At 35.9% G+C, this 14556-nt stretch overlaps 1 protein-coding gene across 1 annotated transcript in view; it reads left to right on the plus strand.

The window, feature by feature from the left end:
- Positions 1-14556, plus strand: part of vps13c (vacuolar protein sorting 13 homolog C) — a 77148-nt gene that overhangs the window by 55343 nt on the left and 7249 nt on the right. Inside the window, 15 exon segments of the mRNA XM_073836622.1 lie at positions 18-253; positions 938-1082; positions 1161-1301; positions 1395-1476; positions 1586-1655; positions 2758-2869; positions 3067-3180; positions 4645-4778; positions 4884-4965; positions 5096-5209; positions 6622-6697; positions 6798-6961; positions 7104-7149; positions 7321-7444; positions 13575-13689. Coding sequence (XP_073692723.1) covers positions 18-253; positions 938-1082; positions 1161-1301; positions 1395-1476; positions 1586-1655; positions 2758-2869; positions 3067-3180; positions 4645-4778; positions 4884-4965; positions 5096-5209; positions 6622-6697; positions 6798-6961; positions 7104-7149; positions 7321-7444; positions 13575-13689 — 1755 coding nt within the window.

Consider the following 14556-nt stretch of genomic DNA (forward strand, 5'->3'; position numbering starts at 1 on the left):
CATGTTGTTTTCTTTAGGATGAGTGTGGGCAGTTTGCTTATGGCAGCGTGGTTCAGATACACTGGGTGTCTTTCCTGGATGGCCGTCAGCGGGTGCTAATCTTTACTGAGGATGTTGGCGTAGTCACAAAAGCACGGCAGGCAGAGGAGCTGGAGCAGTTCCAGCAAGAAGTCAACATCTCATTAAAGAACCTGGGCCTGTCACTCATCAACAATGACATCAGGCAGGAGATAGCATATGTCGGCATCACCAGGTAATTAAACCCTCACCCAGCAACCAGAAGTCTTTTGATTTTGATGTCTATCACGCTGAAATCATGCGTTTTAAAGCCATATTAGTTTAAACTAGTACTAAACTAAGTTCTCTTTCATGTCTTATTACGATTAACCTGTCAAATACACACAAGTTTGTTAAAAACACAAATGCGTTACAAAAACTGTCGGTTATGTCTGTGAAGGTAAACAGCTGGGAAAGAAATTGCATGTTTATATTAGTCTTGTCTCCTCTGAGGCTGGGACTCTATCTAGTGCTGGTCTGTGCAGCCAACGACAGAACAGTTAGCATGCTTTGCTTGAACTTTTGCTATGGCATTAGAACTGGAATACCATTGTAGCTTCCGAAACTAAATGGGTGGAAACATTTGCACATTAAAGGGTGGTAATATTATAATAAGATCCCCTTCCTACGTTATGGGGGGAGTGAAATCTGAGTGGCTTGTTTTTTTACACGCTTACAGAGAAAGGCTTACCAAAGACAAAGTTATTAGGTTGTTCTTTTTTTATTTTCTGGGTTGGTAGATACACTGGAGACCCGATTATAGCACTTAAACACAGAAAAATTAAGGTTTTCATGACATGTCTTCTTTAAAGGGAAACATAAATGCCACTTTTGTGCAAGTTAATTGTTGATTATTAAATATGATTAAATTGTTTTGAAGTTCTGGTGTGGTTTGGGAGATGAGACCAAAGAACCGCTGGAAGTCCTTTAACCACAAGAACATTGAACTGTTGGAGAAAGCCTACCAGGTTCACATCAACAGCAAGAGTGAACCAGGCTGGACTAGACTAGAAACTGGCCTAGAGGTAATAAAGTATATTATTGAAATAAAGTTTGGATAATAAAATAATTACCCTGCTTAAACATAATCGTATTCATAACAGGTGAACTTTGGAAGATTGCCCATGTTGATGAGACAGCCCTATTCCTGCTCTATCAGAAGAAACTTCCTGCCTGGCATTAGAATTGAGTTGAAACAGTCGCCCCACCAGAGGAGTTTACGTGCACAGCTCTATTGGCTACAGGTAACACCCACACACAATCCACTTGTTGAATATAACACTTCCGTCGTTTTTGGCAGTTGTTCAGTTTTTATGTGCACCATTTATTTGTTCCAGGTGGATAATCAGCTGCCAGGAGCTATATTTCCTACTGTGTTTCATCCTGTTCCTCTTCCAAAATCTATAGTTCAAGACTCAGGTACAAACATCAGCTAGCATATAAAGGCTGCATCTAAGCTAATTAACTTTTGAGTGCATATTTAGAGTAAATGGACGTTAACACAATGTATCTTACCTTTTATCTTTAGAACCGAAGCCGTTTTTTGATGTGAGCATCATCACAAGGTTTAATGAGCACAGCCAAGTCATGCAGTTTAAGTAAGTGATGGCGCACTTGATTACATTTTCTACTCATTGTGTCACACATTGTTTCACATATACTAAATTCTAGTTAAACTCAGCAATTACACATCACATTCTGTAATGGAGTAAAATGATGATCTTGTGTGAAATCTAAATCTAACTTAAATGTACAGTTTTAATCCAATGTTTCTCTTTCTCTAAAAACTAATATACACTACTGTTTAAAGTCTGGGGTCAGTTTTTTTAAACAAAAAATAATACTTTATTGCTTTAAATTCATCAAAAGTGACAGTAAAGACCTTTTTACAAGAACATCATATTGCAAATACATGCTGTTCTTTTGGATTTCACGTTCGTCACAGAGTCCTTAAAGAAATGTATGTTTTCCACAATTATTTTAAACTTAAACTTAAACTTTTAATCTTAATGTTTCACAATATTACTGTTTTTACTATATGTGAGACTGGACCACAAAACCGGTCATAAGGGTCAATTGTTTGAAATTGAGATTCATACATCATCTGAAAGATGAATAAACAAGCCATTGATGTATGGATAGGACAATATTTGGTCGAGATAAAAGTATTTGAAAATCTGTAATCTGAGGGTGCAAATAAATCTAAATATTAAGAAAATCGACTTTAAAGTTGTCCAAACTAAGTTCTTAGCAATGCATGTTACTAATCAAAAATTAGGTTTTGATATATTTATGGTATGACATTTACAAAATATCTTCATGGAACATGATCTTTACCTAAAAGAAAAATCGATCAATTGTTGGCTATTTCTACAACTATACCTGTTCTACTTACGACTGGTTTTGTGGTCCACGGTCACATGTTATTGAATAATTACATGCATGTAAACTTTGATGAGGATAAGAGACGTCTTTCAAAAATATAAAAAAAATCTTATTCACCCTTAAACTTTTGAATGGTAGTGTAATAGTATATATTTTTTTGTCACTAAATAATTCCTGTAATTCAATGTGTTATTTAATGTTTTGATTGAATGTTTTTACTCTTATTTTCAATTGAGGAATAGTGTAGAATAAATAACTGTATAATAAAGAATAAGTAGATCCATCCTTTAACTGGTTGTGTTTATTTTTCTGTAGGTACTTTATGGCATTAGTGCAGGAGATGGCGGTGAAGATCGATCAGGGATTCTTGGGAGCAGTCGTCACCTTGTTTACCCCAGCTACAGACTCCCAGGATAGTAAAGAGAAGGTAAATACTGCTTTTTTCTGACATGTGTTGTTGTCACATGTGTTTACCAATAAAATAATCCATAATGAGTGCAGTGGTAAACACTTCCTCTGTTATTAAATTCTTTTGTTTTTGTGTTTTAATCATGTGTTGCTTTTTCATTGCATATGTGAACGAAGATTGGACTGGAGATGTCAGTATATGTTTCTCTGTTTCAGAATAAGCTGATAGAGAAGGATCTGGAGGCGCTGCAGGCTCAGCTGATGGAGAGCTCCATGACAGACACCTCAGGCCTGAGCTTCTTTGAGCATTTCCACATCTCCCCTATTAAAGTAATGAACCAGCACCACTGTCCACTCCAAAACACAGCACATGTTCTATCCAAGGTCACTTGTCACATAAATTTCAAATCTCAAATAAGACCTGCTCCCTAGTTTCAGACTTCAACATGGCTGGATAGTTACATACACTAACTTTCAGTAGTTTGGGATTGATAAAATGTTGTAATGTTTTTAAAAGAAGTCATACCAAGGTTGCGTTTATTTATAAAATATATAAAAAAAACTATAGTATTGTAAAATATTAATAAAAATTCAAATGACTGTTTTCTATTTTAATATATATAAAAAAATATTCCTGAATTTGCAGACATTACACTAGTCTTCAGTGTTTTTTCCTGGATATGGGAAGTTCGAAAGGAACCCCAGGTTAAGACTTGTATGGCTTAATATAACGTAAATTATGTCTCTTACTGAAATGTGTAGTAGAAACCCCATGAAAGATTTATGTTATTTAAAAATTCACATGATTTTATACATATTTTGGACTAAAGGGAGGCGTCATTATGTCGATTAAATGGTTGCACTTTGTGAGCTACTGGCGCTACCTGTTGCTATTTTTACCGCAACACAACTTGGAAAACAGCTACTGAAAGAGCTCACGGGTGGCGATGGATATAAGCATAGGCTTAAACCAAATGCTGTACAATCGATTTTTCCTCACAAGGAGTTTAAATGCACCCGGATATCAAGTGAAATCTACGCTGAAAAACTCCTTCAGTGGCTGTGGCGTCATGACAAGTGTCGGCATGTTTACATCCTGCCATGATGGCATCTAGCGTTTCTTGTCTCTGCCATTTGTAAGCTCTTTCAGTAGCTGTGGTCTGCTAAAACCCTTAAAGGCATCAGGGCTAAAGTGGAGAGAACAAAGACTCGGACTCAGGTTTTTGGGAAGCTTTATTCCACAGGCATCTTTCCATTCTTTTCTCCTCTTCTTATCGCAGTGAAGACTTATGTCACTTTTCTTGTTGCCCTTTGACTGAAAATTACAACCAAAAGTCGCACATGTGGCATTGGATCAGTATTTTATTGTATTTGAGTTGTGTTGTGGTAAAAATAGCAACAGGTAGTGGCTGTACCTCACTAAGTGCAACCATTTGACGTCATCGAAGTAATGGCACTCCCAATAGTCCAAAATATGTATGACACGATGTGGAATTTTTAAATCGCGTACATCTTTCATGGGTTTTCTACTACATATTTCAATAAGAAACATAATTTACTTTATATTAAGCCATACAAGTCTTAATACCGGGGTTCCCCTTAAATGTCTTTATTATTTTTTAATGTTAGAGAAAATCATAGAAATAAGAACAAATCAATAATAAAAGTGATATGCTTTGAGGGCCAAAGACACTTAAATATTACTGTATAATGCTGTAAATCTGGGTTGATCGAGTGCTTGGCTTAGTGCTTGGTTTATGATTGACCTAAGAAACTAAGTATGTGTTTTTGTAGCTGCACCTGAGTTTGTCTTTGGGCTCCAGCGGAGATGATTCTGAGCAGGGTGATATGGTCGCCATCCAGTCCGTCAACCTCCTGCTCAAAAGCATTGGTGCCACACTCACTGATGTAGATGATCTGATTTTCAAGTAAGACTTTTATATGTGCATCCTCTGTAATATTGACTCACACGGTTCTTTGAAACTACGATTCACATGGCCTTTGATTGGTGTTATGTCTCACTCTTGTTTCAGACTGGCTTACTTTGAGGTGAAATATCAGTTCTACCGGCGAGAGAAACTGATGTGGGCGGTGATCAGACACTACACTGAACAAGTGGGTGATCTAAATACACACTCATGCAATGTCAGAGTTCATTACATGAGCAAACACTGTTACATTTTCACTTTAGATCACTGTATCTGAAGGAAGTTTAGAAGTTCAGAGTCTCTTTCTCTCTCCGTAGTTCCTAACGCAGATGTATGTGCTGGTTTTGGGTCTGGATGTTCTTGGAAATCCATTCGGGCTGATCCGAGGCTTATCGGAAGGAGTTGAGGCTTTCTTCTACGAGCCCATCCAGGTCTGACACATGCTGTTTATTTATCTATCTGTTCAGGCTTTATTATTTAATTCACAACAAATGTGAGTGTGTTATCTTTTAAATGCCAGATATAAGTAGAGGTTTGAGTAATCTAGATTAGCCCATCCACATAGAAAGGAGTGTATCAAATATGATACCACAGGTATTTGAGGTGTATTTCATATCACCACTGTATGCATGTTGCTAATCAAATTATTTAATCCTTAAATTAAATAGATTCAAAATTTAAATACAGTTTTACCACCAAGACATATTTAGAGATTTATATGTATCTTTTATATATTTAGCCTGCTGTATTATTATTTTAATGTCTCTAAAATGATATATATTATTTAATTAAGAAATTTTAATATATTTATATATTATATACACTACTGTTGAATAGTTTTTGAACACTAAGGTTTTTAATGTTTTTTAAAGAAGTCTCTTCTGCTCATCAAACCTGCATTTATTTGATCCAAAGTACAGCAAAAGTATTTATACAAAAATATTTTTACTATTTAAAAGAACTATTTTCTATTTGAATATATTTTAAAATTAAACGTATTCCTGTGATTTCAAAGCTGAATTTTTAGCATCATTACTCCAGTCACATAATCCTTCAGAAATCATTCTAGAAAACATTTATTATTATTATTATTATGTTGAACAGCATTTATCTGAAATAGACATCTTTTGTTACATCAGAAATATCTTTATAATCACTTTTGATCAATTTAAAGCAGGGGTTTTCAAACCTGTCCTGGAGCCTCCCCTGCCCTGCACATTTTGTATGTCTCCCTTATTAGGCACACCCAATTCAGGTCTTGCAGTCTCTACTAATGAGCTGATGATTTGAATCAGGTGTATTAGATGAGAGAGACAAGCAAAATGTGCAGGGCAGGGGAGGCTCCAGGACAGGTTTGAAAACCCCTGATTTAAAGCATTCTTGCTAAATAGAAGTATTAATTTCTGTAATACTTTTCTATAATGTTTAATATTATAAAAGCTTTTTATTTCAGATCGATGCTGATTTTTGGATCTTTCTATTCATCAAAGAATCCTAAAAAAATTTACTCAACTGTTTAAAAAAATATTGATGATGATGAAAATTCAGGTTTGATCACAGGAATAAATTACATTTTAAAATATATTAAAATAGAAAGCAGTTCTTTAAAATAGTAAAAATATTTCACAATATTACTGATTTTGCTGTATTTTGGATCAAATAAATGCAGGCTTGGTGAGCAGAAAAGACTTCTTTAAAAAATATTTAAAATCTTAAAAACCTTTGACTGGTACTGTATTTTAGGGTTTTGTCACATATTTCTGACTGTTCTTTTCACGTTTCAAGGTTATCAAGTTATGATTTGTGTGGTCTATTTAAGACTGGAAACTTTGTTTGTGTGTAGGGGGCTGTTCAAGGTCCTGAGGAATTTGCAGAAGGTTTTGTTATTGGTGTTAAAAGTTTACTGGGCCACACAGTAGGTAAGGCTCCCTGTTTCCTGCTTTTCTCACTCAAACCCACATATACTCACAGAGGATCCTTAAAGCACATGCTTATTTTGTTTTGACATTATCTTCCTAGGGGGTGCCGCTGGCATGGTGTCCCGTATAACAGGCACTGTAGGAAAAGGCTTGGCAGCCATCACTATGGACAAAGAGTATCAGCAGAAACGAAGGGAGGAGATGAACAGACCCACGAAAGACTTTGGAGAGAGTCTGGCTAGAGGAGGAAAGGGTTTCCTCAAGGTACTTAACACAAGTTCCTACATCAACTAAAAAAAGCATCCAAGATGACATCAAAGCAATTGCCTTTCTATTTTATGCATGATAGATAACACCACACTTTTGTATTTAGCAAAAACTGACTTTTGTCTCTTTTGTCCTTCAGGGAGTGGTTGGTGGTGTTACAGGAATTGTGACCAAACCGGTGGAAGGTATGGTGGTTTACTGCTTAAGCAACACTTACGTGAATGAATTTGATCTGTTTTTGTATTCAGTGATAATAACAAATTATTGAGAATTGAAAATGCACGAATACATACAGTATAAAGCCAGTCGTTGCATTGATGTATAATATATTGTTTAATAATCCGTCATGGGTTTAGGGGCGAAGAAAGAGGGGGCTGCAGGCTTCTTCAAGGGCATTGGGAAAGGCCTGGTTGGTGTGGTGGCCAGACCTACAGGGGGCATCGTAGACATGGCAAGCAGTACTTTTCAGGGCATTCAGAGGTGAGACACTCATGCACATGAAAATTATATCTACATAAACACAGTCTCACATTCAGACAACCATGCACATGCACTACCACTCAAAAGTTATGGGTTAGTAAGATTTAAAGAAACTAATACTTTTATTCAGCAAAGACACATTAAATTTATTTGAAATATAACACAATATTATTATTATTTTTCAACACAGAAGTAAGCTGTTTTCTGTGAATTTTCAAGACTTTTGTTTCATTAGCCTCTGTAGGGAAATAGAAAGAGGAATAACAAAGTGTAGTAAATGGTAAAACTGTTTGCACTACAAACTACTGTGTTCATAATTAAAGGGATAGTTCACCCAAAAATGAAAATTTTATGTTTATCTGCTTACCCCCAGCGCATCCAAGATGTAGATGACTTTGTTTCTTCAGTAGAACACAAACTAAGATTTTTAACTCAAACTGTTGCAGTCTGTCAGTCATATATTGGCAGTCAATGGGACCCATGGCTTTGAGAGTCAAAAAAACGTACACAGACAAAACCAAATTAAACTCTGCGGCTCGTGATGATACATTGAGGTCTTAACATACGAAACAACCGGTTTGTGCAAGAAACTGTATTTATATTATTTTTTACCTCTGATCCACCACAATGTCCAACTGTACTGAGCGTGTTCACAACAGCAAGCAAGCAAAGTTGGGAGTCGGCAAAAAGTCAACACTTCCAGATGAGTTCGTGCAAGCAAACATTATCTTTTAGTTTTTAATCGGTTGCAACAATCAGGTTAAGCACAAGCAATTACCATTTTGAGTAGCTGTCGTACCCACAATCTCTCTGTGTAAACAATGAGTGGCGTATACGTGCAATAGATCACTTCCGTACATGTGTCTACTATGTACGGTGGCCGAGAAGTGCAAAACACAACAACAAATCGCAACACAAAATCAAATCTGAAAACCAAATAACAAATCCAGAATCAAAATTACAAATTAGAAAACGCAATATCAAATCTAAAAACAAAACGGCAAACCATAAAACACAATAACAACTCCGGAAACAAAATAGCAAGTCGGAAACCACAACGACAAACAAGAAAACAAAACAACAAGTCAGAAAACACAACGACAAATCAGTCAAACCGGAAAAGGTAGGTATTTTGTGTGACCGGCGTAGTCGCTGCTGATTGGACTGAACTCCTGTCAATCAAGACATACAGGAAGTACAGTTCTAGAATCACGCCATATGAATGTCCTTCTTGAAAGTAGTGCCGAACATTAGTGATGGGAAAATGAAGCTTTTCGAAGCACCGAGGCTTTCCCCTCAACTGTATCGTAAAAAGGTTCATTACTTGAAGCTTTTCAACACGTTGCACACTAATGACATCTTGTGGTCAAAGGTGGAAAAAGTTGCTTTCGCGTCCCAGATCTCAAAGCGATTTTGGACAGTTTCACCAAATACATCAATTTGTGCTACGAAGCCGTCAGAAAAAAAAAAAATTAAATTTACTTGAATTAATCTGTAAATAACTTTTTTATAAAATTATACAAGTATAAGCATGGTTCATGTAGGCATATATGTTCAAAGTAAATTAAGAATACTGTTGACTAATATTATTATTAATTAGAAGTGCTTGAGAAGCAAGGATAACTACAAAATTCACATGCACAAAACTACACGTCGTATTATGATTTATTCTTAACAAAAAGTGAATGACACTTGAAACCTGCGCAAAGGGTTCGCGTTATTTGAGTCAGAATATGAAACAGTCACGTTGTTGTGTGCGAAAACCATAGACTGTAAAAAAAATAAAAAATAAATAAATAAAGCTTCGCACGTCACAGGTCACGTGGTTATGGCAAAACGAATCAAGCTCCGGTACAGCGCTTCACTGTGAGATGTTTCGTTTTTTTTAATACAAGCTTTGAAGCTTCGCTGTCAAACATCACTACCGAACACACTCCATTTTCCTCCTACGTAAACATACACAAATCCAGAGCCGTATACAAATCTAACTTCCTGTATGTCTTGATTGACAGGAGTTCCATCCAATCAGCAGCAACTACGCCGGTCGCACAAAATACCTACCTTTTCTGGTTTGACTGATTTGTCGTTGTGTTTTCTCGTTTGTCGTTGTGGTTTCCGACTTGCTATTTTGTTTCCGGAGTTGTTATTGTGTTTTATGGTTTGCCGTTTTGTTTTTAGATTTGATATTGCGTTTTCTAATTTGTTTTTGTGTTGCGATTTGTTGTTGTGTTTTGCACTTCTCGGCCACCGTAACTATGCCAGAGCACATTGACGCATCACGTGCCGGCTGTTGTGAACGTGCTCAGGACAGTACGGTGCATTGCGATGGATCAGAGGTAAAAAAAAATATATAAATACTGTTCAGTGTCTTGCACAGACCAATTGTTTTGTGTGTTAAGACCTTAAAGTATCATCATGAACCGCAGAGTTTATTTTGGTTTCGTCTGTGTGTGTTTTTTTGACTCTCAAAGCCATGGGTCCCATTGACTGCCATTAAATGACTGACAGACTGCAACTCTTTGAGTTAAAAATCTCTGTTTTCTACTGAAGAAACAAAGTAAGCAAGTAAGCAGATAAACATCAAATTGTCATTTTTGGGTAAACTATCCCTTTAATACATTAAAATAACATGGTAAGACACACCAGTTTGCAGTATCAAGCGGCAAAATGAGCTGTTTTGTACAGCTAAAAATATCTGGAAGAGGATGAGACTGAAAGCATCAGACATAAAATTTACAAACAGCTGCGACTGCTCGTAACAGGAAAAATAAGGTGAACATATTCACATAGTTCTTAATACCACAAGCGCTTTTAAGAGGGCCTGCATTTACTTATTTTAGCAGAGTGAAAGTCGTGAGGCCATTTCCCCTTACCCTAAATATAGCTTGGAAGACTTGTTCTTCCTACTAGGGCAGAGATGCATTGATGTATTATGTAAGCGTTAATGTGCACTTTACATATACATTTTGGAAAGGAAGATTAATGATGTACATTCTGAAAGAACAAGAAAAATATTTAATATTTTATTAGGAATGTCCTGTGGCAATTTTCTAACATACTGAGTGTCATTGTCCTAATTTGTGTCTCTTTTGTCTTTGTTGTCTTGCATTTCTTTTCTCACATAGTGTTGCTTTTGTTTTCATGTGTGTCAACTAATTTTGTGACTCTTTCTTTCATGTTTTTCATAAGTTAATTCCTGGATGTGTTTGTTCTTTTTAGTTCAGTGAGTATTTGGAAGCTCATGAGTGTGAAGGTCTGAATAACTGCAGTGTGAATGGATGTATATTTATGCCTATGTTACCCAAAAACATGACAGTGAATGATCCCTTTGCATTCACTCAATTGGGTTTGCTTGTTTCCTGGGTCTAAAAAAGCGTGAATTTTGCAGCATGAATGAATTTTCTAATTTACAGGGTATGAATGGTTGAAAGGTAAGTATTGCATCATGGGAAGCAAAGGATGCGAGCTGTAGCGCAGAGCATTCTGCCATAATCTACAGTTCAAGAATCCCCTTATAACTGGATTAATCAACATGTGCCTATTTTCCCATCATTATAACATTTGCTTCTGATCTCCACACCCTTTTCACTGGTGCATTTTGGGGAAAATGGAAAGTCTGATGAGCAGAACAGCACAGACAGGAGCAAAGATGATACAGAGAGGAACGGTAGAACACATGAGCATGTATACTCGCTTGTAATTATGTTTATGGGAAATTGACCTTTTAATTTTAAGTTTTAAAAGGTAATGTCCTAATAATTGTAGTTAACGGGGGAAAAAATAGTGCAACCAAATAAAAATTCTGTCATCATTTACTCACCCTCATGTTGTTCCAAACCTATGACTTACGTTCTTCCATGGAACACTAAAAAGAGTTTCAAATGTTTTAGGTTTTTTTTTTTGTTTTGTCGATGACCCCTTTTCACAGACTGTGATGATGAGTCTACACAGTTATTAACATCAGAAATCTAGCAAAGTGTGTTTTCATGAAAAAAAAAAACTGTACATTTATTACCTTGACTTTAAATTTCAGAAAGTTCACCCAAAAATTTAAATTCTGTCATTAATTACTCACACGTTCAAGAAAAAAGTCCATGTGATGTCAGCTTTTCAACTGTAATGTTTCGAAGCTATGAGAATGCTTTTTGTTCACAAAGAAAACAAAAATAATGACTTTATTCAACAATTTCTTCTCTTCTGTGTTAGTCTTTGATGTGCGTTTATGAGAGCACCATGACCAGAAGAAGTCTTTGTAAACATGTCTAAAGATTTCAATAGAAGAATTACTAGCATTTTTTTGCCCAGCCTTTCTTATTTGAACCGGAGTATACAGACAATGAACTAAGCGCTGTGTGTCACATGCGTCGTGGTACTCTTCTGAACACACGTTGGAGATTGATGGCAAATTTGATCTCTTTCTTTTTGTCTGATCAGCGTAATCAGTCTTTTAATAATGATATTTTTCTCTTTTGTAAAGTCATAAAAACACTATCATAAAATATTTTTAATGTAGTTTTTCATTTTTGCCGGGAACTTTTGAACACAATGAAGATGTGTGTGTTTTTTATTTTGCCTAAATATCTTTTTTTTTTATTTTTTATTAAGTACTGCCCTTCAGAAACTACAAAGGATACTTACATGTTTTCCAAAAGACAAAATAAGTTACATTTACCCTGATCTTCTAATTCAAAAAGTTTTCACCCCCTGGCTTTCAATGAATCGTTGAACATTCTGTAACAGTTCTGAGTCCTCCAGTTCAAAGAGGATCTCAGAATCATACAGTCATTATTGGAAAGAGTTCAAATACACAAAAATACTGAAAAACTAAAGAATTTGTGTGACCTGAAGGATTTTCTGAAGAACAGCAGGCAGTTTAACTGTTCAGGACAAACAAGGGACTCACTAAACAAAAAACACAGCTGTCATTCAGTTTTAAGAATCAAGCGTATGTAAACTTTTAAGTAGGGTCATTTTTTTATATAAATTCAGCTCTTGCTTTCTCTTGTAAACATCTTTTATGTGAAATATCTTATTCAGGTCAGTACTAAATAAAAAACATGCATTTGTATGATTCCTCTTATTTTGATAAAATAATTCTAAAATAATTCAGATTCTGAAAGGTGTACATAAACTTTTGACCTCAGCTGTAGCTAATTTTTCCAATTTAGCTATAGAAACAAATGGAAATGAAAAATTATTTTACACTATAGAAGTTTACCCAACTACAACGATTTCCACATTTGAAACCTGTGCAAATGTGATAAAGCTCCATTGAATTTCATTACATGGACAAAAACAGTATTAAAACTTATTTAAAATTTCTTGCTTTGTGTTCCACAGAAGAAAGTAAGTCGTACTGATTTAGAACGACATGAGGATGGTAAATAAGTATTATTTTTGGGTAAACTTTGGGTGATGTCCCTCTCTTCGACTGCTTTGCTTGTCAGACCAAGTCCACTGCACGAGCTCACTGCACTGCTGATGCACTGGACTCTATGATACAGCACTGCCTGGTGTGACCAGGTGCTCTCCAATCTATAGCATAAGAAGTATTATGACTTCAAAGGCAGTTGATGGCCAGGCTAACCAATCATATTATGCACCCATGCCATTAATTCTGCCCTGGAAAGATGAGTTGGCCAATCTGTTGTGTTTTACGGTGTTCCCACCCCTGGCTTTTTTCATGCCAAACCTTTCACGACAAGCTGGAACAGTGATAACCCCCTCCCCCTCAGTTATTCTAAAGCATATACGCGCAATCATCCAACCATTTGTTCTGCTTTCCATCTTATACACCTGAACTGATCAGCACTGTCTGTATGAACTAATCATATTGCTTTTCCATGCTCGCCCTGTAGAAGTAACATAAGGTGAGAGAGGGCTTAAGGAATCAGACACTGCACGCAATAGCACAAAGAAACTTTGTAGGTTGATGATTTGAAATGCATTGCGTTTGTTCGAGGCTGTTCGGGCATGCTCAGATGAACTTTAATTGAGTAGATTCTGTTCACTACCTGTTGTTAAGAATGACTCACCCACTGCCCACGCACTTTACATAAAAAAACACTAGATCACAGGATGTCGTCTTTGTGAGAGTTATCTAACGCGCTGTTGCTCACTTGATTTGCAGGGTGGCAGAATCGACTGAAGAGGTGAATAAATTAAGGCCAGTGCGTCTCGTACAAGAGGATGGCATCATTCGGCCCTACGACCACCATGAGTCGGAGGGCTATGACCTCTTTCAGGTGAGGTCACCTGTCAACCCCAATGACCAGGATACTAAACCCTGATTGGAAGGATTTTATTCAGCATAACCTTCTTACAACTACTAACTACTAACTGGCAAATTGTTTTGAAGGATTGGAGTCAGTTTGACAGATTATGGCACCTTTTTATGCACTGCTCAATTTTGAGATTTAGGACTATTTTGCTTCCATAACATTGTCGATTCAGACTAGTGGAAAGAAAACATTTCAAATAGACATTTAAAAGTTCATTTTATTACTTAATTTATTTTCATCTGTAGATTTCAATTATAGTACATTTCTGTAAAGGCCATTTTCTCAAAATGAGCTTTTTTCTCATGCGCTGAGTCAAAAATTTCCACTTAATTAGGAATTACGTGCACTAGACTTTCCAGTTTTATTCCTAGTCATATTCGGAAGGTTTTTACAAAGGGGTTTGTTCATGTATCATATATCATCCTAATTTACAGTCAAACGTTTACATACAATGTTCATTATTTTACCAAAATGAAAAGGATCATACAAAATGCATCATATTTTTTATTTATAACTGATCTGAATAAGATATTTCACATATAGTCAACAAGAGAAAATAATAGTTGAATTTATAAAAATGACCCTGTTCAAAAGTTTACATACACTTGATTCTTAATACGTTGTTACCTAAATGATTGATCCACAGCTGTTTTTTTTTTTTTTTTTTTTTTGGTTTAGTGGTAGTTTATGAGTTCCTTTTTTTGTCTTGAACCATTTAAACTGCCCACTGTTCTTCAGAAAAATCTTTCAGGTCTCACAATTTTTTTGGTTTTTCAGCATTTTTGTGTTATTTGAACCCTTTCCAACAATGACTGTATGATTTTGAGATCC

This window comes from Garra rufa, chromosome 3, assembly GCF_049309525.1.
Source record: "Garra rufa chromosome 3, GarRuf1.0, whole genome shotgun sequence".
Classification (NCBI taxonomy): Eukaryota; Metazoa; Chordata; class Actinopteri; order Cypriniformes; family Cyprinidae; genus Garra; species Garra rufa.